The sequence below is a fragment of the Phoca vitulina genome, unplaced genomic scaffold, assembly GCF_004348235.1.
Source record: "Phoca vitulina isolate PV1807 unplaced genomic scaffold, GSC_HSeal_1.0 scaffold4, whole genome shotgun sequence".
Taxonomy (NCBI): Eukaryota; Metazoa; Chordata; class Mammalia; order Carnivora; family Phocidae; genus Phoca; species Phoca vitulina.
The window spans coordinates 79959904-79985590 of NW_022589707.1; the positions used below are offsets into that span (position 1 = coordinate 79959904).

Sequence of the window (25687 nt, forward strand, 5' to 3'; positions counted from 1 at the left end):
GAGGTTCAATTTCCTCATCAGTAAAATGAAGGGGTTAGATTAAGTAATTGCTAAGGAACTCCCAACTCCGAAGTTCCATAAGGATGAGTCTTATTTATCTTTGGAAAAAGAAGCACAGAGGAGCCTGGGTGGATCAATCAGTTAAGCATACAACTTTTTTTTTTTTTTTAAGATTTTATTTATTTATTTAATTGACAGAGAGAGAGAGAGAGATAGCGTGAGTGGGAACACAAGCAGGGGAAATGGGAGAGGGAGAAGCAGGCTTCCCATGGAGCAGGGAACCCAATGCGGGGCTCGATCCCAGGACCCTGGGATCATGACCTGAGCCGAAGGCAGTCGCTTAACCAACTGAGCCACCCAGGCGCCCCAAGCATACGACTCTTGGTTTCAGCTGAGGTCATGATCTCGAGGTCTTGAGACTGAGCCCAGCATCAGGTTCCACACTCAGCATGGAACTTGCTTGAGATCCTCTCCCTCTCCCCTCCATGTACGTGTCCATTCTCTCTCTAAAATAAATAAATAAGGGGCGCCTGGGTGGCTCAGTCGGTTAAGCATCTGCCTTCAGCTCAGGTCATGATCCCAGGGTCCTGGGACTGAGTCCCACGTCGGGCTCCCTGCTCAGCCGGGAGTCTGCTCCTCCCTCTCCCTCTGCCCCTCCCCCCTGCTAGTGCCCTCTCTGTCAAATAAATAAAATCTTTTAAATAAATAAATTAAATAAATAAAATCTTAAGAAAAAACAAAAACAAAAAAGAAAAGGCAGCACAGCGCAGCTGTAAGATTAGACCTCGTGGTCAGACAGGTGGTCTGAACCCCAGCACGCCACCCTCCAGCACTCAAAAATAAGCCTAATGCTTAGCCTTTGCACCTGAGCTCATCTGTAAAATGAGAATAATAATAGTATAATCTGCAACAAAACTAAGAGGCAACCCAGAATGGGAGAAGATATTTGCAAATGACATTACAGATAAAGGGCTGGTATCCAAGATCTATAAAGAACTTCTCAAACTCAATACCCAAAAAATCAAGTAATCCAGTCAAGAAATGGGCAGAAGACATGAACAGATACTTCTTCAAAGACATACAAATGGCTAACAGACACATGAAAAAATTTTCAACATCACTAGCCATCAGGGACATACAAATCAAAACCACAGTGAGGTATCACCTTACGCAGTTCTAATGGCCAAAATCAACAAGACAGGGAGCAACAAATGTTGGCAAGGACTTGGAGAGTTCCCCTGAACCCTCATACACTGTTGGTGGGAATGCAAGTTGGTACAGCCACTCTGGAAAACAGTGTGGAGGTGCCTCAAGATGTTAAAAATAGAGCTACCCTATGGCCCAGCAATTGCACTACTAGGGATTTACCCCAAAGATACAGATGTAGTGAAAAGAAGGGGCACATGCACCCCGATGTTCATAGCAGCAATGTTCTAAATAGCCAAACTGTGGAAGGAGCTGAGATGTCCTTCAACAGATGAATGGATAAAGAAGATGTGGTCCATATATACAATGGAATATTACTCAGTCATCAGAAAGGATGAATACCTACCATTTACATCAACATGGATGGAACTGGAGGGGATTATGCTAAGTGAAAATAGTCAAGCAGAGAAAGACAATTTTCATATGGCTTCACTCAGATGTGGAATATAAGGAATAGTGCAGAGGACCATAGGGGAAGGGAGGGAAAACTGAGAGGGAGACAAACCATGAGAGACTCTGGACTCCGGGAACCAAACTGAGGGTTACAGAAGAGAGAGGGGTGAGGGAATGGGGTAACTGGGTGATGGGCATTAAGGAGGGCACATGTTGTGATGAGCACTGGGTGTTATACGCAGCTAATGAATCATTGAACACTACATCAAAAACTAATGATGTATTATATGTTGGCTAATTGAGCATAATAATAATAGTAAGAGTATGATCTGTTAGAATTTTCAGAATTTTTTGTTTGTAACATCATTTGTTTTTTTTTATAATAGCTTTAGACAGATACAATTCCTTGATCATACAATCCACCCATTTAAATAAAGTGTACAATTTCATGACTTTTAGTATATTCAGAGTTCTGCAAGCATCACCACAATCAATTTTAGTGTATCTTCATCACCCCAAAAAGAAACTCATAGCTATCAACAACAGCTCCCTATTTCCCCTCCCCCCAGACTTAGGCAACCAGTTCTCTATTTTCCATCTCTATGGATTTGCCTCTAGAAATGTCATGTCAATATAATATCTGGTCATTCATGACTGGCTTCTTCCATTTGGTATACCGTTTTCAAATTACATCTACGATGTAGTACATAACAGTAATTCACCGTTTTTATTGCCAAATGATATTCCACCATGTGGATTTACTACATTTTGTTTATTCGTTCATCAGTTAATGGATATTTGGGATATTTCCACCCACCATTATGAGTAATGCTGCTCTTTCGGTTTTAAGTAATAGAAACCCCAACTCAACCTGGCTTACATAACTGGAAGTCCAGCAGGTAGCCCTTGCTTCAGACAGAGTTTCACATCATTTTCAGGACCGAGTCTCTCTCCACCTTTTGGCTAGGCTCTGTTCTCTGTTCATTTGCAAGATCTGCCTGGTGACAAAATGGCTTCAATAACTCCATTTAACAACCTCTCACAGTCAAACCAAAGAAAGCAAAAGCTTCTTCCAGATCCTCAAGCAAAAGCCCTATGATGAGCTCTAGGTGGGCTCTAACTGTGGCTGAAACAGGCCATGCTCTATCCCTGGAGTGCAGGACAAACAGGAAAAGACCTGAATTACCTGAACCAAAAATAGATAAGGGATAATCCCCATACAAAAACTGAGGCCTCCTTCCAGTAGGATAAATGGATTCTGGACAGCTAAAAATTTAAAGAGCCCAATTTCAAGCTGTTAGAATTAAACATAAGTACCTGTTAAGCATTTAGTAGAATGCCCAAGACACAAATGCTTAATAAACGTTAGTTGTTCCATTAGCTATTTATGGATATGAGATAAACCACAAGAAAAATGATAGAATCCGACACTAAAGGAAAAAAAGCCAATCTCATATAGCTCAATGTCATATATACTCAGCTCAAAATTAAGGCATATCCAACCATATTTGCTTTTTCATAGTGACATACAAGACTACATCTTTATCAAAAAGAAGGAATGAGGCTTATTTTCAATCTTTAAAAACTTCAGGTTACAGAGTCAAGAATCTCTCCCCTTTAAGAGGGATTTCTCTGGTCTTACAGAAAATATGACAGGCAAAGCTTGGGAAAGTGAAGTCCCTGAGATGGGTAGTGCTGCAAAGCACAACACTACGGCTCAGGCCTGATACCCACCTTCACCCTTTATTAGCCAAAGTTCTCAACTCTTAAGAAATCTTTTCATGGGAAAATATCACTTTTGGGGGGGGCGGGAAGGGGGCGTTTTGTTTTAAACATCACTTTGATTTCTTAATATTAGCTAACAGGAAACTAGAATTCCCTTTATAAAAAGTGGTTTTTCAATCTTACCCAAAGTACATTTACTTCATAAAACAAGGGATACCAAACGTTTATTTCCCTCTTAGACTCTGCCTAAAAAGGACTAAAAAGGGGCACCTGGCTGGCTCAGTAGGTAAAGTACTCAACTCTTGATCTCGGTCCCAGGGTCCCAAGAGCCCCACATTGGAGGTGGAGTTTACTTTAAAAAAAAAAAAAAAAAAAGTAAGAAATAACAAGTGTTGAGGCACTTGGCTGGGTCGACTGGAAGAGCATGTGATTCTCAGGGGCGCCTGGGTGGCTCAGTCGGTTAAGCATCTGCCTTGGGCTCATGTCATGATCCCGGGACCCTGGGATCGAGCCCCACATCCGAGCTCCTTGCTCAGTGGGGAGTCTGCTTCTCCCTCTGCCCCTCCCCCCCACTTGTGTGCACACACTCTCTCTCTCTCAAATAAATAAAATCTTAAAAAAAAAAAAGGAAGACATGTGACTTGATCTCAGGGTCGCTGAGTTCAAGCCCCACACTGGGTGTAGAGATTACTAAAAAAAAAAAAAAAAAGTAAGTAAAAACTTTAAAAGAAAAAAATAACAAGTGTTGGTGGGGACGTGGAGAAAAAGGAACCCGCTTGCACTGCTGGTGGGAATGTCAACCGGTGCAGACACTATGGAAACAGTATGGAGGTTCCTCAAAAAATCAAAAATAGAAATACCATTATGATCCAGTAATTCCACTAGTAGGTAAAGAAAACAAGAAAACAAAAACACTAATTTGAAGAGATAATATATGTACCCCTATGTTCACTGCAGCATTACTTATGATAGCCAAGATACGGGAGCAACCCAAGTGTCTACCAATGGATGAAGAGATAAAAAAGATACGGTGTAAGTGCATGCGTGCAAACATAATGGATTATTACTCAACCATAAAAAAGAATGAGATCTTGCCATTTGCAATAATATGGATGGACCTAGGGGGTATGATGCAAAGTGAAGTAAGACAGAGAAAGACAAATACCACATGACTTCACTTATATGTGGAATCTAAAAAACAAAACAAATGAACAAACTAAGAAACAAAAAACAGAAACAGACCAATAAATACAGAGAACAAACTAACACCGGATGGTTGCCAGAGGGGAGTAAGAATGGAGGAACAGGAAAAATGGGTACAGTGGGGAGGGAGTACAGACTTCCGTCATGGAATAAGTCAGCCTTGGGGATGAAAGGTACAGCAGAGGGAATACAAGCAATGCCACTGTGACAGAGCTGTTGAATCACCATGCTGTACATCTGAAACTAATATAACATCGTGGGTCAACTACAGTTCAATTTTAAAAAATTTAAGCTGGCCAAAATAAAGGCATGTGCATATTTAGATAAGAAATTTTCACCACAATTCCACAGCCTGCCTTTTCCTGTTATAAAAATCTCTAAAATACAACTGAAATATCATAAAACTAACAGCTGCCACTTACTGAGCGTTTACTATGTGCAGAGTGTGTGTGTGTGTGTGTGTGTGTGTATCTCACTTAATCCTCCCATTTATTCTCTGAGAGGTAAGTACTCAGCTCTACTTTATGATGAAGAAATTGAGCTTTAGAAAAATTAAATTATCGGGATGCCTGGGTGGCTCAGGTGGTTAAGCGTCTGCCTTCGGCTCAGGTCATGATCCCAGGGTCCTGGGATCGAGTACTGCATCGGGCTCCCTGCTCGGCGGGGAGCCTGCTTCTCCCTCTGCCTCTCTCTCTCTCTCTCTCTCTCTCTCTCTGACTCTCATGAATAAACAAATAAAACATTAAAAAAAAAAAAAAGAAAAATTAAATTATCTAACACCACTCAGAAAAGGGACCCCTTCAAAACCCAAACCCTGGTCAGCTACCTCAGACAGCAATATCAGCCTTAGCAAAGAATATCCAAAGGTAAGCCAGACTTTGGGAAAATGGGAACCCATCACCTCTTCTCTGCTAAGCTGGGGAAGTGAGATAGCCTTTTCCTACACAAAGTAATAGACAAAGACCAGGATCCTCTAAAAAGTAAACTTATCTTCGAGTGTCCCTCAACTTGATGACAAAGATGCTGCAGGAAGTAGCATGAGTGGAGCTGAGGGAAAGAGAACACACCTGCTCTTACTGTTAGACCCACAGTATCCTGTGAAAGGACAGTGAAAGTCTCCGCCTTGTAGCTACTCAAAAGCAAAACAAAATATAAGTTTTCAAAGCTAAGACAGAAAACAAAGTTATACCTTTTTTAAAATCTACCTTATTATACACTAAACTTTTCTACCTGACTTAACTTCCATCCCAGGCTTACCGTATCTGCACGTGACAAACAGTCCAGACCTGTGTGGCATGCCAACAGTCACCTCCATTCAGGGAAAGAGAATACATTTTGTTTTTCCAGACACTAAAGGGAAGAGTTAACAATAAGGTTCCTGTGGTGCCTGGCTGGCTCAGCCGGTACAGTGCGCAACTCCCGATCTTAGGGCTGTGGGCTCAAGCCCCACACTGGGGTCAGAAACTACCTTCTGTATCAGACCCAGAATTGCTTGTCTTTCTGCAGATCGATTGGTGGTTTTGAAGACCACTGAATCACTCTAACCAGCTCAGGCACCAAACAGGGTAAGTAACTTAAACCAAGTAACTTCGATCCTTCATGAGGGAGAAAGGAAGAAGAATGAAGGCCTGAGAAATGTGAAGCTGCGTCCACCAAGCCGCTGTGGGGAGCCCCACAGGGGACGAGGGGAAGGCCGGGCAGCGAGGACCCCTCACCTGCCAACTCTCCCAGAACTTTTTCCACTTTACATAGAAGAGTTCTCTGTAAAATTGTATGTAGCATTCTGCTACTGCAACGTAAGGGTGACCAACACCTGTGTGGGTGCCACGCCCCTATTTTTGATTTTTTTTATTTATTTTTTTTTATTTGCAAGAGAGAGAATGAGAGAGAGCACGAGAGGGAGGAGGGCCAGAGGGAGAAGCAGACTCCCTGCTGAGCAGGGAGCCCGATGTGGGACTCGATCCCGGGACTCCAGGATCATGACCTGAGCCGAAGGCAGTCGCTCAACCAACTGAGCCACCCAGGCGCCCGATTTTTTTTTTTTTAAGTAAGCTTTGTGCTCAACTTGGCACTTGAACTCACAACCCAAGATCAAAAGTCACATTCTCTACCAACACCCCTAAAAAAGTGACTTTAAAAATATTATGTACCATATCTGGAAGCTATAGAAATATAGAAAGAAGAAAACAAAAATGACTCATTGTCACCATCCAGCAAGATATGCACTGATAGGATTTTGTTAATATTTTTATATATTTCCTTCTAGGCTTTTTTTCCATTCCTGTGTTGTTGGTTTTTTTTAATTAATCATTGCGTATATGATTTTGTATTCTTTCCTTATTTAATATTTTGTCATGAACATCTTTAATGTCCTTAAAAACTTTTTACAACCAATTATTGACTGTGTAACATTATAATCTATTTAACTAATTTGCTTAAACATTTTTCTATTCTAGACAAATGTTTCCTGTTTTTAGGCATTATAATATTTCAGTGAATACCTTTGTCTGCATTTCACATTTTTTAGATTATGTAGAGTCCTAGACTGGAAAAATTGAATCAAGGCAGTGAACCTTTTTAAGCCAAATTTTGGAAAGCTCTTGTAAAGAAGAGTCAACAGGACTAGAGCTAGCCAGAACATGAAGAAGATAAGCAATAAAAAAATGACAGCATTAGTTTGACTGAAAATGTTACACTTAAGGAAGAATAAGACAGTTGGGAGGACTTGTTTGGAGATGGGAAAAAGATTTTATTTTAGGCACATGGAATCTGAAGTAGCACATGGCCAAAAGAAGGTGCATTGTAGGGAGTTGGTGCCCAGCTGGGAGGCTGGGACTTAGAATACGCATCGCATCAGGGATGGTTAGGACAGCAAGGTCAGCTTCCTGATGGAGGAGGGCTGGGGCCTCAGACTGCGGGAATGCTTGGGCAAAATGAAGGAAAGAAGCTAAAGATCAGAGTAAAGAGGACAAATAAATGGGCCAGAGAAGTCCAAGGAGAATGAGATTTGAGAAAAGTTCGTTAGATTTATTCATTTAGTTCATCATTGATGGCTTTCATATTTCAAGGGTTAGTGTTCTTCTATCTGTCTTGACAGTTTATGAAGAATTTACCTGTCATGGTCTTGTCTCATCATCTGATAAAGGCAGATAATGTTATTTGTGTTGGTGGCTAAGGATTAAAGAGATTTTTGTCTTGCTCTGTTTGTGTTAAAGGTTTAATAGGACCCCCAGATTTTTGACACCAAATCTTGTGTTCTGTTTCCAAAAAAAAAAAAAAAAACAAACAAACAACAAAAACCAAACCCAAACAACAAAAACAAAAAAATGTCTTTATCTGCATTTGCCAGGTTTTTGAGCTCGTACCCTGCCTTGATTCCAGGAGCATTATCAGCCAAGGTTAAAAGTAGCACAGTCTAGACTTCTGGAGGCGCTAGAGTAACTTGTGTGGACAGGTATTAACAAGAGAATTTTTTCTTTTCTTTGTTTTGGTGGGGGTGCCTTATTTTGTCTAGTATGTCTCCATGGGAACATTTCAGGTTGAGTTTGTTTTGTAAGATACCTTATGTACTTGAATATAAGACACCCTTGATTCTAAGTCTCCTAATTCCCCAGTGAGAAGATTAAGATTCTCTACAACTTGAATATGTAAATCTGAGATATAGATGGAATAGTCAAATGTTTACTTAAGATATTTAATTTCTAAAGTTAATTACACATAAATTTAAATTCACAAGTGAATTTATACATTACTTTAGGAATATCTCTTTTCCTCTTAAGTTTCGTGAAGCAGTTAAAACTGCTTTTTGCAGTTAGAAATGCGTTTTGAGGGGCACCTGGGTGGCTCAGTCGTTAAGCGTCTGCCTTCGGCTCAGGTCATGAGCCCAGGGTCCTGGGATCGAGCCCCATGTCGGACTCCCTGCTCCGCGGGAAGCCTGCTTCTCCCTCTCCCACTCGCCCTGCTTTTGTTCCCTCTCTCGCTGTGTCTCTCTCTGTCAAATAAATCTTAAAAAAAAAAAAAAAGTGTTTTGATTCACTACACATACAAAAATGGTAACTGTAAGGTGATGGATGTGTTAAGTAACCCGATTGTGGTAATTATTTCACAAAAATACGTAAGTCAAATGATCATGATACACGACTTCAATATATACAACTTCATCAGTTATACCACAATAAAGCTGTTAAAGTTATAAGAATCTTGAAATTGCTATATCTGAATAATTGGTTATGGAGATTCATCACTGTCTTCCTTGTTTTATCGATTTACCAAAAAAAATTTTTTTTAACTTTTTGATTTTCTTTTTGAAACATGTTAAAATGTTTTTTTGAAACATGTTTCTTTTAAACATGTTAAAAAATGCTTTTTGAATCAGTTAATGGTTTTCGAGCACATGGTATATACTTTTTAAAACCTAATTTTTTCCCTAGTTTTATTGAGAAGTAATTGAATACATCACTGGGTAAGTTTAAGGCATACAGCACGATGGTCCGATTTACGTTTACTGTGAAATGACTGCCACAATAGGTTCAGCTAATATCCATCTTCTCGTATAGATACAATAAAAAGAAAAGAAAAACAAATTTCTCCTTGTGATGAGAACTCCTCAGATCCACTTTCTTAACACCTTTCCTGTGTACCGTACGGCAGTGTTAACTATAGTCATCATGCTGTGACTGGGAGTTTGTACATTTGGCTACCTTCCTCTACTTCTCCCATCCCCTGCCTCTGGTAACCACAAGTCCTATCTCTTTAAAAACTTCATTTTTTTTTTATTTTTTTTTATTTTTTTATTTTTTTTTTATTTTTTATTTTTTTTTTTTAATTTTTTTTTTAAGATTTTATTTATTTGCGAGAGAGACAATGAGAGACAGAGAGCATGAGAGGGAGGAGGGTCAGAGGGAGAAGCAGACTCCCTGCTGAGCAGGGACCCTGATGTGGGACTCGATCCCGGGACTCCAGGATCATGACCTGAGCCGAAGGCAGTCGCTTAACCAACTGAGCCACCCAGGCGCCCTAAAAACTTCATTTTTTAGAACAAGTTTAAATATATGGAAAAGCTGTGAAGATAGTCCCAGGAGAGCCTGTGATATTTATTTCAGTCTAACCTGAGGTGCATCATTCTTGAATCCATACAGGATACTGACACTGGATATCTGATCCAGGCTACAGCTAACGGTTTGCAAAACAATGAGACATTTGTTTTGTTTTGTTTTTCCTCGTTTGTTTTATGGAATTACATTTGTTATTACAATTTAATGATTTACTTGCTTTTAAAAACAGTTTTTAAAAACAGGCTTGAGTACAGCGTTAATGAGGTCATAGCTTAAGGAATAGTTCCAAAAATGTGTTGAATTTACTTGCCTCCTTTTAAATTGATTTTATGGGGTTGATGTCTCTAAGCCTTCCAAATTAGTATTGATTACAGTGATTTCAGCCAGTTCCCCCAGATGGTTCTCAGAGAAGAGTGGCTTACACTCCTCCCCCATTCTGTCTGACCAGCTCCTCTGGGAGTGATCTTCGGTCCCCTGCCATCAAGCCTAGCATTCCCATAATCCTGATTGTTCCTTTCCTCTTGTCTTGAAGATTTTTTCCTTTATTATGTTAAAGATAGGATAGTTGAAAGAGCAGTCTATCATAAGAAACGCTTTGTAAGGACTGGAGTATAAGGAAACTCTTTTTTGAGGGATAATTTTTGGGAAAAGACCATGTTTTATGTATTTGGGGATATATGATACTTTATGCTGAGTTCTGAGCCTTACTAGATAAATCCTGCAAAATGTATTATGTAATGTTTTGCCCCCGATATTTGAATTCAGTTCTGCATTGAATATCTTTGTGGTCACACTGCTTTGCTAATAATCAAATTAATGATTGATTTATCAATTCCAGGGTGCATTTATTTCAGCTATCTCTTGGACAAATAATTAATGTAAATATTTTTAGACACTGTAATTCTAAAGTCAGGGTCTTAAAATGTGGGGCCTAAAAAGACGCACGAGATGGAACACCCTGATGAGGCTGTTGAATGTTTTAAGCTTTGATACGTTGTAACCCATGACTGTTACTTTAGTGGAGCGTAGAGTGTGGGGGCCGTGTGGGTGCCCGCATCCCCCGCAGGACTGGACATTTGTCGATGTGCCTCTGGAAGGGCTGTGTGACCGTGCAGGTTAACGAGGTAGGGTGCGGGAAGGAGTAAAGAGAAGCTTCAACCCAGGGGTACCTCATAACCTGGAGCAGAAGTTTGAGATGAGGAAGAGCGAAGGTGGACCGTGCACTTGGAAGGAATTCCCGGCTCCCGGGACTCCCGGGCCTGGGCACTGACTTCGGTGCCAGCTAGCTGCTGCCGTCGCTCACATGGGGAGTCTTATCCTCCTGCTTATTTTTATTTCTAGAGTATCTCACTGAAAGATACTTTTTTGAGGAGGAGGTACAATGTGTTTTATCCCCAAATGGGTTGTAACCAATGTTACTTTCGGCATTAATGCGGAATTGACTCTGACCGATAAAACGCGCTGGGTGAGGGCTGTGGGTCTGAGAATGCGGTGCGTGGCACCCACTCCCCTTGCTTGTGCTCTCTATCTCTCTCCCTTAATAAATAAAATCTTTTAAAAAAATTAAAATTAAATAAATAAATAAATAAATAAAATAAAGTCACTTTTTAAAATGTGTTTCTAATTCAAGACTTGTCAGGTCTCCCTAAATTAATCTACAAATTCAATTACCTCAAACCAAAGAGCAAAAGCAAACTGGGGGAGGGACTTAGAATTATAATCTTAATGAATACATATGCAAGAATTGCCCAAAAAATTCTAAAAACAAGAGTAACAAGGTGTTTATGGGAGATGGAGGAGAGCTTCCAGCCTACCAAAAAACTGTAGAATGTATTCCAAACTACAGCAATTAAAACAATATGGAACTACAGCAGACAGAGAAGTGAATATACTCAGTATGTGGAAATGCAACACAGTCGGGACAGCTGGATATGTCATTAAGAAAAAAATAGGACAGCATTAACACCAGAAGCCTATTAACAGCCAACCTTTCCTGCACTTACCACAGGTCCACAACCCTAGAGGCCAGATGTTACTCCACTCCAGTTTTTTTTTTAATTTTCCAAAGATAATACAGTACCTATATAGCGTATTATGTAACATTCTAGCAAGGTCTGGGAACATGTTTTTCATGCAACCTATAGCCTTCCTCATCTCAGGGAAAGTCACCGTCCTCATATCCAAAGCAAACCTGTCTCTGATCCTACCCCTTCCTGTCAATTCAGGGTTTCTTTTTTTTTTTTTTTTTTAAAGATTTATTTATTTATTTGAGAGAGCAAGAATGAGAGAGAGAGTACATGACGGGGGGAGAGTTAGAGGGAGAAGCAGGCTCCTCGCCGAGCAGGGAGCCCGATGCGGGACTCGATCCAGGGACTCCAAGATCATGACCTGAGCCGAAGGCAGTCACTTAACCAACTGAGCCACCCAGGTGCCCCAATTCAGGGTTTCTGCTCCAAAATCCCCCCTGCCAGTATTTTCAACCTCTCCCTTTCTACTGACTCCTTACCATCTGCTTAGGTGGGGGGGGGGGGAGGGGGGAATGTCCCACTTCTCAAGAACCACTCCCTCTACCTTTTCTCCTTTACACAAAGAAAGGTTACTCAAGGAGTAATTTTTTTTTTTTTAAGATTTATCTATTTATTTGAAGTGGGGGGGAGCAGAAAAAGAGGGAGAGTCTTAAGCAGACTCCGCACTGAGCTCAGAGCCTCAGGCAGGGCTCAATCTCATGACCCTGAGATCACGACCTGAGCCAAAACCAAGAGTCCCACGCCGAACTGACTGTACCACCCAGATGTCCCAAGGAGTAATCTTTTAAAAAGAAAAAAAAAAAAGACTCCGACGTCCTGTCATCCCATTCACGCAAGCAAATCCACTGGTCTAAAAGCACTAGTCTCTAATGACTCCCTAACTGCCAAAATCAAAGGCCAAAATTGGGGCTTATCCCTTGAACTTTTTTGCAGACCATGACTCTGGTCTCTGTGAATCACCTTTCTCCTGGATCTCCTCTCTGGCTCCTCCTTTACCACAACCCTACCTGTGGCTTTCTTCTGTTCACACTCAGCACCTTCAACCAGTAGCCACCAACAGCTATTCCTAACAACTCCCAATTCACATCTCCTAACCACAGCTCTTCCCAGTGCTCTAGGTGCAAACACTGACTAGTATCTTTAACTGGACTCACCCAGACACCTCTATGAGCCTAATCAGAGCCATCATTAGCTTTTCCCAAACTGGCTCTGCATTCCCTATCTTGAGGAATGACAACACCATCCACAAATTTTGCTAATTCAGAAACTTGGGATTCATCCTAGACCCCTCCCACCTACCTCCCACATTAAATTGGACACTAACTTCAATGAATTCTACTGCTTCCTTAATACTCACCCGTCTCCTGAAGCCTCCTCCAAGAGCCTCCTAATAGATCTCCTGGCCTCTAAGGCATTCTCCACACAGTAGCTAGAGTAATCTTTCTAAAAATCTCAACCTGTGCCTCTTAACAGCTACCCAATCCCTGGTCAAGTTCCTCAGATAGATGAGCTCCACTCATGGGTCACCACACCCTGCACCCCAGCCTCTCCTACCTGCTTGACATTCCAGAAATACAAGCACGCCATTTACACTTCCACATGTTTATACCAGCTGCAATACTGCTTCTGCCTGGAAGGCCCTCACCCTGCCCGCCCCCTCTTACTTACTTGGCAAGCTGCTACTGGCTCTTCAAGAATCAGTTTAACAGGGGCGCCTGGGTGGCTCAGTGGTTAGGCATCTGCCTTCGGCTCAGGTCATGAGCCCAGGGTCCTGGGATCGAGCCCCGCATCGGGCTCCCTGCTCCACGAGAAGCCTGCTTCTCCCTCTCCCACTCCCCCTGCTTGTGCTCCTGCTCTCGCTCTCGCTCTCTCTCTCTCTGTCAAATAAATAAATAAAATCTTTAACAAAAAAAAAAAAATTAACATAACTCTGAATCTACTAAAAACTTAATTGTACACTTTAAGCAGATGAATTTTATGGTATGTAAATTATATCTCCAAGTATCATAATTTTCTACAAGAAAAAAAGACTTACAACCCACTATTTTTTTAAAAGGGCAAAAGACAAAACAAGCACTTCACAAAATAGGAAATTCAAATGACCAATAAACATATGAAGAGATGTTCAACACCATCACTCAGAAAAATGCAAAACAGAACAAAAATGAGCTATCAATATATACCCAGAATAGCCAAAATTAAAAAGAATGACTCTATCAAGTGTGGCAAAGATGTAAAGCAACCGAAACTATCATACACTGCTGGTGTGAGAGTAAAGTAGTTCAATCAAAACTATTTCATAATAAAGCTGGGGGAAAAATATCTTTGCCCTTACTACTAACACTAAGTATATACCTATTCTGTAACCTAGCGATTCCACTGCAAGGGCTTATCTCCAAGAGAAATGAATGCAAATATCCACAAAAGAGCATGCACAAGAATGTTTATAGCTGCCTGGCTCAGGCAGCTGACCGTCCAACTCTTGGTTTTGGCTCAGGTGGGATGAAGCCTCCACCACCACCCCCCTCATGAGGCTCCACACTCAGCAGGGAGTCTGCTTGAAGATTTTCTCTCTCTCCCTCTGCCTCTGCCCCTCCCCCAGCCCACTCTCTCTCCCCCAAATAAATAAATCTTAAAAAAAAATACTACCATCAGTTACAAACTGTATGGTAGTGAGCACTTCTTTAAAAAAGAATGTTTAGGGGCGCCTGGGTGGCTCAGTCGTTAAGCATCTGCCTTCGGCTCAGGTCATGATCTCCAGGTCCTGGGATGGAGCCCTGCATCGGGCTCCCTGCCTCTCCCTCTCCCACTCCCCCTGCTTGTGTTCCCTCTCTCTCTGTGTATCTCTCTGTCAAATAAATAAATAAAACCTTTAAAAATAAAAAATAAACAAAAAAGAATGTTTATTCATAATGCAGAATTATTTAGAATGCTTTTTATTCATAATGACCAAAACCTGAAAAAAAAAATCCTCCTCATCAACAGAATAGACAAGTAAATTGTGGTATATTCATTCAATGGAATAGTACAGAGCAGTTAACAGTGAACTACTGGTACCTGCAACAACATGGACAAATCTCACGGATCTGTGAGACACAAAAAGTATATTCAATATGAAGAACACAATCACAAGAGTATATTCTATATGAAGTTCAAGAACAGGTAGGTAATCAATAATGACAGATATGAGCACAATGGCTACCTCTGGGTGGCAGGGCATAGACTGGGGAGAGGCTTGAGGAACCAACCTTATGAGGGAGGTACTGGAAGGGTCTGTATCTTGACCTGGGTGGTGGTTATAAGGGTATGAATACATGTAAAAATCATCAAACTATACTTAGAAGTAGTGCACTTTACTATACACATACATATATACCCTATAATTCAATAACTAACACAAAAATGCACAAGTAGTCTATAATTAACACTACTGTATTATATACCTGAAGAGAGTAGAGCTTAACTGTTATCACCACAAAAAAAAAAAAAAAAAATAGTAATTATGTAAGAGGATGGAGGTGTTAACTAACCTTACTGTGGCAGTCATTTCACAATTTCACATGCATTAAATCAGCATGTTGTACACCTTAAATTTACACATTATACAGCAATCCTATCTCAATAAAGCTGGGGAAAAAAACCACAAGTAAAAGGATAATACACCAAAATAACTGGTGGACCTACAACTGATGTTTATTTCTTTAAATTGTTCTGTACTGTCTGAATTTTCCACCAAGACCGTATTACTTACTTCTAGTCATAAAAAAAAAAAAAAAGCTATTTCATTAGAATAAGAGTAGTGCTAAAATTAAACAAGGTCTTTTCCTAAAGCCTTCCCTTACCAATCAAAGCACCATTGCACCTAAATCACAGTGCTTATCAGTGTCCCACAAAGGTCTACTGACCATGAGACACAGACAGCTCTCCTACTTGCCAGTCAGAACTGGGCTTTACTTATCTTAATATTCCTAGCATACAACACACTGCGTAGCGCCGGGAATCTGCTTCATATGTGTTTGTTATACTGAACTGTATTGTAGCAAAAATATCTGCTGAGTAAACAATGTGTTAACAAAACAAGAAGTCAAAAATAAGTGATTACCTTCCATGGGAGGTATTCCAAGGTCATGGGTTTGTGAGCTTGAGTTTATACTACAGGAAAGGGTTGAGGCTTACCCAGTAAAGATATCAACTTGCATGACAGCATTCCTAAATTGTCTCACCTGTGATTTACCGACCCAACGCCACCAATCCCGTGCCTATCATTTTCTATACCAGTCAGAACCTAGACTACAGAACACAGACAAGCAATAACCTACAGGATCCACCCACCAACAGAAAAGTCAAAAGCCCAAAGGATCCAGCACAGAATCCCATCACCAAAAGCACACACACAGATCACAGATACCATACAGAGGAAGAGAGACAGAGAGAGGGAAAGACACACATCAAGAGACCAAGTTGCTAACTTGCTAGAAAGTCAAAGTACAAACGTAAGTCCTCCAGCAATCATTCCCTTGGGTATTTATCCTACAGAAATGGAAACACATTCACATAAAAAAATGGAAACACATTCACACATAAACAAATGGTCAGCAGCTTTATCTGTAAGAATACTAGGGGCGCCTGGGTGGCTCAGTGGTTAAGCGTCTGCCTTCCGCTCAGGTTCTGATCCCAGCGTCCTGGGATCAAGCCCGAATCAGGCTCCCTGCTCTGCGGGGAGCCTGCTTCTCCCTCTCCCACACCCCCGCTTGTGTTCCCTCTCTCGCTGTGTCTCTGTCAAATAAACAAATAAAATCTTAAAAAAAAAAAAAAAAACTGGAAACTATCCAAATGTCCTTCAACAGGTCAATGGATAAACTGGTACATTCATACCATGAAACACTATTAAGCAGTAAAAAGCAATGAGCTACTGACACACCCAACAACATGGACGAGTCTCAAGGGCACTGTGCTGAGTGAAAGAGAATCTCAAACAGTTAGATACTGTATAACTCCGCTTATGTAACAGTCTCAAAGTGGCGCAATCAGTGATGGAGAACAGATCAGTGCTTGCCAAGGGTGAGGGCTGAGGGCAGGGTCTGACTCTTAAAGGGTAACAAGAGAAGCTCAGCACAGAAGTCTGCTTGAGATTCTTTCCCTCTCCCTCTGCCCCTCCCCCTGCTTGCAAGCTCTCTCTCTCTAAATTAAATATTTTTAAAAATAATTTGACTATAATAATTTATAGTCAAAAAGTGAAAAGAACCTGAATGTCCATCAATGGAGGAATGGATAAATAAAACATGGCGTATCAATACAATGCAACATTTCTGGCACTACAAAAATATGAAGTACTAATACATGCCTAAACATGGATGAACGTTGAAAGCACTATGCTAAGTGAAAGAAATCAGACACGAGACTGATATATTGTATGATACGATTTATATGAAATACCCAGAAGAGGTAAGTTTGTAGAGACAGAAAATAAATTAGGAGCAGGGGAGAATGAGGCATGAGTGCTAAAAAGTATGGGGTTTATTTTTGGCGGGGGCGGCGGGAGGATGCAAATGTTCTGGAATTAATCATTGTGATGCTTCCACAACGTTGTGAATATACTAAAAAGCAGCAAATTATACACTTTAAAAGATATGTCCTAATGGAAAAGTTACATGCATTAAAAAAAATAAAGATCTTTAAAAAATATTATTCATACATTCATTCACTCATGCCCCAAAGCAACACTATCCCAAGCCATATGATTTAGCTAATTCTTGAGATTCATGATCGAATTGACACTGTAGTCCTTCCCTGCTGCCTGTTACACACAAAGCAGGCCAATTAATAATTAGCAAACTAAACTCACTGGAACAATCTGACGAGATTAAAATTTTGACTCAGCTAAGTAGAGAAATCTTAATGCTATTCCTGACAACTACAAATTCCAGCGTACTAAAAAAGTAGCCTACAGGAACTGGCTCAATTCATAAAAGCTACTGAATGAAAATGAATGAAGAGCCAGCTTGCGTATACAAGTAGATAATGACAAAAGTAGATCATATTACATCAAGCCAGGCCCATGTTGTCACATAATTTAGGTTTGCCAGTCATTATATTTATACGGTTTAAAATTAGATCTATTACTCCTTTTCTTCCTCTGGAGACTTAATCAAAAAGCAAAAACACTGGGCATCAGGAGACCTGAATTCTGTGTGACTCTCACCTCTGTCAGGGCTGCCTGTAAAACGAGGACTTCTCCTCAGACCAGCAGTCTCCTGAAGGCCCTTCCACCACTTCTCTCTGGCACCGCTGCTTGCACCCTGAACCAAGCAAGTCACCATGGTTTCCCTCACAGACAGAAGGCCAGCTCCCAGCCTCTAATTCTCCCCTACCCTTGACAATCCGTTCTCCACAGACAGCCAGTGCTCTTTTTAAAACAGGAACTGATCCTGTCACTCCCATCGGTAAGCCTCCCGATGGCCTACAGGGCAGGGCCCTACCCACTCTCATTCTCCCCTGTCATCATCTTCTCCCAAAGCACTCCAGTCACCCTAACCTTTGCGGTCCTCCAACATTCTTAGCCCATTCCTCCCCAAGTCCTCTACCACACTCCCATCTCCTCCTCCTCATTCTAGTTTCTGTTCAAATGTCACCTCCTCAGAGAGCTGAGTGTGGACTCTAGTCCTAGGCTGCCTATAGTCAACTTTGCAGCCGGGCATGTTGCTTGCCCTTCTGTAAAATGGTGATTAACAACAGTGCCTACCTCAGTGTTGTCACAAGGGGTAACAGGCAGTAAAGCTAAATGTCATCTATCACTATTACTTAAGGCACCCCATCTTAATGTCCCTACCTCATAGCACTATCTGAAATGGCCATCCTGATTTGTCTTCTTCTTTGGGGTTCTCCCCCAATACCCACAGAATGTGACGTTCATGAGGAGCTTTGTCTTGTTTAAAGCTCTATCACCATCTCCAAGGAAAGGCATGCAAATACTCGTTGAATACGTGAATAAATAAATCATATCGAGCATTCCTTTAAAATAATGTCTTGGGACGCCTGGGTGGCTCAGTCGGTTAAGCATCTGCCTTCGACTCAGGTCATGATCCCAGGCTCCTGTGATCGAGTCCCGCATCGAGCTCCCTGCTCCGCGGGGAGCCTGCTTCTCCCTCTGACTCTGCCTCTCTGTCTCTCTCTCTCATGAATAAATAGAATCTTTAAAAAAAATTTAAAAAATAAAAATAAAATAAAATAATGTCTTAATTCAAAGAATTAAGCAAAAAGTGGCACTGCATTTTATCAGTTATGTAATTGGGCTGGTTTCCTCTTGTTAATTACCTTGCAGACCAACCAATTTACTTAGCCATTGCCTGGGGGCTTTTCCCTCAAATCTTATCACATAAATACAGTACACAATGGAAGAATCTAGAAGGTTAATCTGTGAGAGTAAAAACTGGATATTGTGGATATACGCTAATTCTTTATAAACATACCACATAAATCCAAACTGCAGTACACCAAAAAAGGCTCTTGGCCATTAGGAAAGTCATACCCTGAAATATGAAAATATGAAACACATGTTGACTTAGTTAACTAAAAGTGCTTTTCTACATATATGTCTACACATAACATACACACATACACATTATACATACATATATACACACACAGACCCATTCCCAAAACTGGGGACATGCTTTTTTCAATTCCTTTTTACATTTCTAAACATAATGCACTATGTGAAAATAAATGCTTTAAATTTAAAGTTGTTTTTAAAAACCAATACTCAGGATCCTAAACGTTACAGTTCTCCTTACTGATGGGCTTAATCTCCCAACGTTCAAAGGAAATCCCAAATTTAAGGCCCTGACTTGAAAGCCAGCATTAATTTTCTAAAGCATCTCAAAGTACCATGTCCATTCCGTTCTAATGTCTTAAGAATCCAAAATCAGATTTTTACATACCAGTTCCTCAAGTCCTTAATAAGTTTTTCCCGTCATTATAATAATTTTTTAAGAAAGGCATTATTATATCGAGACCCCCATTTTGAGAGACCCTGAAAATACTTCCAAGTTATAGTCCATCTTGAGTGAACAAAAATCCTGTCATGATACATCGCCACGTTAGTAATGCCTCAGGCAGTTTTCATAGAGAGCATGAAATTCACCAGGCAGGCAGAGACCCAGGCGGCCAGGAAGGGGAAAAGCCTAGGAAGGCTGCAGAGCAGTCCCCCAAAGGACACAAAACAAGAAATGCTTCGTGATTTTCAAGAAGATCATGGACTGCCATTCCCTGAAAGACCAAAAACACCACCGAGTATCTCTTGCTCAAAAGGAAGAGTGAAGCCACAAATCTAGGAGTAAAGACGTTGAACGCTGGTTGGCTTTTTAAAATTGAGAGAGAAGAAGGAGCGACGCGGCGGCGCTCTGCGGTCTCGCAGCAGCTCTCCAGGAAAGGCTTCTCGGGCGCCGGCCGCTCCCACTCCGGTCCGCGGCCAGGCTGGAGGTGGCCGGCGGCTGGCACGTTTTAAATATCACCACCCTATTCATCAACTCCCCGTCACAATGAGGGCTGCCGAGCCGCGCCGGGGACCGCCCGCGCACACGCCCACCGGTCCCGCGCAGCCCGCGACCCGGGCGCAGCCGCCGCGCAGCAAAGTGACGCTCGGCCCGAGCAGAAAGTTTCGAATAAAAACCCGAGCCCCGAAACGCACAGGTCTCAGCGCTGAACTCGCGCCAGGAACACGCCCGAGGCAAACCACTTGACAACCGGCTCGGGTTTTCAGCAGAAAAGGCCGAGAGGCGGGGGCCGGGGAGGAAGAGAAGGCCACACACACACACACACACACACTCTCCTCACTTTCTGGCACACTCGGCTCCTCTTCCTCTGGGGCCCCCGTGCCCAGGTGCGAGCCACGCAGCAGCCTCACCGCCGCAGGCGGCGCGGCGGGGCCGGGGCGGCGGACGCCAGCGCCCCTCCCGGGAAGGGCCCGCGACCCCCGGGCCAGCGCGGCGCGCAGGGAGGGTGCGCACGCCCCGCGCCTCCGCGCCCGGCCGCCGCCGCCCCCCCCTCAGCCCACGGCCGCGGCCACCCCGGGCCCGGGGGTCCGGGGATGCTCTGCGGGCCGGCCGCGGGCTCGCACGCGCCCCTCCCCCGCCCGCCCCTCCCCCAGGGCCGCCAGCCGGGGCGCGCAGGAGGCGAGCGCCGGCGTCCCGGGGGATCAGCCCGCCGGCCCAGGGGATCCGGGCAACTTTCCCCTGCGTGGTCGCGGGCTGCCCTCGACCGGGAGGGGGCACGGACCCCGGGGCTAGCGCGGCGTGGACTCACTTTTTCGGATGTTTCTCTCTTTTCGGCCTCCGCTTTCGGGCCTGAATGGCCAGCACTAGGGAAAGAGAAGACACACATTAACGGTCGGGCCGGCCGGCCTGCGGGGCCGCGTGGCGGGGAGGAGGGGACGCCGCGGGCCACTCACCTTTCCGGGAGCTCATCCCGACTTCGCGGAATGGGGGCGGGGGGCTTCGCGGCGGCGGCAGCGGCGACGCGGGAGCCGAGCCGAGTCGAGCCGGGCTGCAGCCTCCACTCGCTCCGCCAGCCGGGAGGAGGCGGGAACCGCGCCTGCGCCGCCGCCGCAGCCGCCGCTCCCGCGGGGGGCCCAGCGAGACCCGCCCCCGGCCGGCCCCGCCCCCGCCCCGCCCCGCCCCCACCCGCCCGGTGGGGTCCGGACCCCCGCGCCGAGCCTTTTCGCGCGCCCCGCACCCACCCACCTGCCCCACCTGTGCAGAAGTGACTCCCCGCGACCACCGCCACTCCCGCCCACGGCGTCCCCCGCCCCCGCCTGCGGCCGGGGCCTCCGCCTCTTGCGCCCCCGCGGCCGGCCCAGGCCTCCCGCCTCTCTCGGGCACCCGGCCCGCGCGACCCTCCCGAGCCACAGCCTCTCCCCTACGCACCCCGACCGATCGCGCCACCCGCCTCTCCATGCGCCCTTCCTTGGCCGGCGCCTCCGCGGGTCTCACACCACCTCTCTTCGCGCGGCCTCTTCTCCCCCTTTGCTCCTCTACATCCTTGCATCCCCATGAGCGCCGCTTCCTCCTCTCCGGCGGGTGTGGAAAGGGCACAGGACCAAGAGCGGGGAAACCTGGGTCCTCCGCTAGCTGTGTGACCTTGGAGAAGTCCTCTCATCTCTCCCCTTTACCTACCCCGCAGGATTGTTTGAGTTCAATGCAAATGGCATGGAAAGTACGATGAGGTTTTGGCACCTGAATTAAAGCCCAGCTCTACTAGTAAACGCCAAGTGTTTAACAGTTAACACAACAATCCCACCAAGTAGTTATTGTCTACGTCTTACAATGAGGAAACTGAATCCTAAAGAAGTTGAACAGTTTGCCCAGCGATAATCCAAATGTAGGCCTAGCCGTCTCCAAACCCTTTCCACCTACCATGCTACCTAATAAAGATGAGAATCAAGCTGATAGTGGGACAAAATGATAACGGCAGTATTCCTTGGGTTGTTTAAATAATTATAATGTTTTGGAAAGATAGCCACCCCGACAATTTACTCTCTTTGGTTGTACAATTGTTAACTCATCAAAGTAACTAGTCTTATTCTGAAGATGCTAAACCCAAAGGCTGCTTAGACTTGATGAACCTTTTACTTTCTCAACCTTTTTTTTTTTAAGTTTTTATTTTAATCACCTCCTTGGAGTGCATTCCTTAATCCCCATCACCTACTTCAGCCACCCCCACCCACTTCCCCTCAGGGAACCATCAGGTTGTTTTCTATACTTAAGTACTTTCTCAACTTTTTACTTTCAAAAATAACCCTACAGAAAAGTTATGAGAAAAAACATAAGTAACAGCCATATTAACCCATATTCACCAATTGTTAACATTTCATCACATTTGCTTTCCTTGTGTGTATGTGTGCATATGGAACTTTCTTTGTTTTGTTTTTGCTGAATCACTGAAGTTTTTGCCTTGTTACCCTTTACCCTTAACATTTTGATAAGTAGGGCACCTGGGTGGCTCAGTTGGTTAAGCGACTGCCTTCGGCTCATGTCATGATCCTGGAGTCCCAGGATTGAGTCCAGCATTGGGCTCCCTGCTCAGCAGGGAGTCTGCTTCTCCCTATGACCCTCCGCCCTCTCATGTTCTATCTCTCATTTTCTCTCTCAAATAAATAAGTAAAATCTTAAAAAAAAAAAAAAAATTTCGATAAGTATCTAAGAACAAAGATATTCTACATAATCAGAATTCCATTATCATTCCAAGAAAATTTAATATTAATATATTATCTGTAATATACAGAAGCCATATTCAAATTTTCAAAATGTCCCTTTTAGCTGACTTTTCTCCAATCCAGGATATAATCAAGAATCATGCATTACATTTAATTGCCATGTCTTCTTACACTTCTTTAGTCTGGAATAATCCCTGATTGTTGTTGTTGTTTTTCTTTTATAACATTGACTTCTTTTGAAGAACCAAATTCTACTGTTCTGCAGGATGTTCCTCAGGTTGTATTTGTTCCCTGTTAGATTCAAGTTAAATAATTTTGTCAGGTACAATGTATGGATGACATTGTGTCCATCTCAGTATGTTGCAACAGAAGGGAAATGATGTCAGTTTGTTCCATTATTCATGATGTTACATTTAATCATTTTTCTATGGTAAAGCTAGCTTTTTTTTTCTTTTCTATTTAAAAAAGTAGTCTATCCATTTTTTAATGGATAAAGGACTTGAATGTACGTATAAAGGACTTGAATGTACGTTTCTCCAGAGATATACAAATGGCCAACAAGTACATGAAAAGATGCTCAACATCATTAGAGAAATGCAAAGCAAAACCACAATGAGGGGCCCCCGGATGGCTCAGTCGGTTAAGCGTCTGCCTTCGGCTCATGTCATGATCTCAGGGTCCTGGGTTGAGCCCCGCATCAGGCTCTCTGCTCAGCAGGGAGACTGCTTCTCTCTCACACTCTCCCTCTGTGCTCTCTTGCTCTGTCTCTCAAATAAATAAATAAAATCTTAAGCACACACACACACACTCACACTGAGATACCCCTTCACACCTACTAGGATGACTATATTCCTTTTTTAAAATGGAAAATAAGGGGCTCCTGGGTGGCTCAGTTGGTTAAGCTTCAGACTCTTGGTTTCAACTTAGGTCATGAACTCATGAGTCCTGAGATAAAGCTCCACATCAAGCCCCACATTGAGCCCCATGGGCTCTGCACTGAGTGGGGAGCCTCATTGAGTTTCTCTGCCCCTCCCCCGACTCACTCTCTCTCTCTCAAATAAATAAATGTTTAAAAATAAATAAATAAATGGAAAATAAGTGTTAGCAAGGATATAGAGATATTGGAATCCTTGTACATTGCTGGTGCGAATGTAAAATGGCGCAATCACTGTGGAAAACAGTCCCACACTTCCTCAAAAAGCTAAACATAGAATTATCAGCAATTCCATCCATAGGTATATATCCAAAATAATTGCAAACAGGTACTCAAATCCTTGTACACAAATGTGCATAGCAGTACTAATCACAGAAGCCAAAAGGTTAGAAACAACCCAAATATCCATCAACACATGAATGGATAAACAAATTGTGACATACACATACAATGAAATATTTTTCAGCCCATAAAAAGAATGAAAAAGAATGGTACATACTACAATATGGATGAACCTCAAAACATTATGCCAAGTGAAAGAAGCCAGACACAAAAGGTCTATTTTGTATTGTATGATTCCGTTTACATGAAACATCTAGAATAAGCAAATCCAGAAAGCAGAATGGTGGTGGCCAGTGGCTGGGGGTGAGGGGAAATGAGGAGCAACAGCTTAATGGGTACAAAATTTTATTTTGTAATGATGAAAATGTTTTGGAGCCAGAAAAAAGTGGTGGTGGCACAAAGTTGTGAATGCATAAATGTCACTGAATTGTGCACTCTAAAATTATTAACTTCATGTTATGTGGATTTCACCTCAATTTTAAAAAAACAAAAAATCCTGTGGGGGTAATACTTTGAAACTCTGTGAATATCCTTCCCCAAGAATCTTTCACTCTGTGGGTTAGCATCTATTGATGATGCTTGTCTGAATCAATTATTACTATAGTGGTTGTAGAATAATGACACTATAATTCTATCATTCCATCTGTTCCATCTGTATTAATTAGGTGACATTCTTATATAAGGAAGACCTTTCGTTTCTCACCACTCCTTGGTTCTCTGTTTTCAGCTTGTTTTTTGTCTTTGTTTTTGGTACCAATATTGACAGCAATTACTGTCACTTTGATTTTTGATCTTGAATTGTTCCATATTTGACCACGAAAGACCCTTCCAATTGGTAGTGTCCTTTGGACATGCCTCAATAAGTTTTTGAGCATCTTTTTACTTTCTGGCACAAGATGTTACAGGAAACCTTGTACTTTCCCTGACCTGGTCTCAAAACCAGCAATATGTCCAGTCTTAGCTCCTTCTGGAAGGTGATTAGAAGCTTTGAAGCCAAAGAAATGTGAGTTTGAAACCAATTTCTTTTATTATTTTTAACAGCTTTATTGAGATTTAATTCACATACCATACAATTCACCCACTTAAAGTGCAAAATTCAATGGTTTTTAGTATGTTCACATGGTTGTGCAACCACCACCACAATCTAATTTTAAAATGTTTTTGTCACCCCTAAAAGAAACTCCATACTCATTAGTTGTCACTCCCCATTTCCCCCAACCTTCCCTGCCGAAGCCCTGGGCAGCCACTAATCTCCTTTCTGTCTCTATAGACTTGCCCATTCTGGACAGATCATATAAATGAAATCATACAATATGTGGCCTTTTGTGACTGGCTTCTTTCACTTAATGTTGAAACCAATTTCTGCTACTAATTTCTACATAACCTTGGACAAGTTACTTAATTACAACATCTGGAAAATGATAATATCAATACCAATCCTCCTAGATCAATATGATAATCAAATAAAATAACTATTCAGTACATAGTAATTATCATTAACATTAGATGAGAGACACAGACCCAATCTGTCTGCTAGATCTTTTGCATTCATTTGTTCAACAAATAATTATCAAATACCTATTAATGTAGC

General features: G+C 42.6%; 1 protein-coding gene across 4 annotated transcripts in view; it reads right to left on the reverse strand.

The window, feature by feature from the left end:
- The window catches only part of SRPK2 (SRSF protein kinase 2), a 244718-nt gene extending 222975 nt beyond the window's left edge, over positions 1-21743 (reverse strand). For 2 of the 4 annotated variants that reach the window (XM_032402341.1, XM_032402337.1), the window contains exons 1-2: positions 21057-21183; positions 20912-20966 (exon numbers count right to left, since the gene is read on the reverse strand). In XM_032402341.1, the coding sequence (XP_032258232.1) occupies positions 20912-20966; positions 21057-21072 (71 nt within the window). In that variant the 5' untranslated portion in view covers positions 21073-21183. Of the gene's footprint in view, positions 1-20911; positions 20967-21056; positions 21184-21531 lie in introns of those variants that run through there. The other 2 variants (XM_032402335.1, XM_032402336.1) reach the window with 2 other exon arrangements.
- Between the last annotated feature and the right edge of the window lie 3944 nt (positions 21744-25687).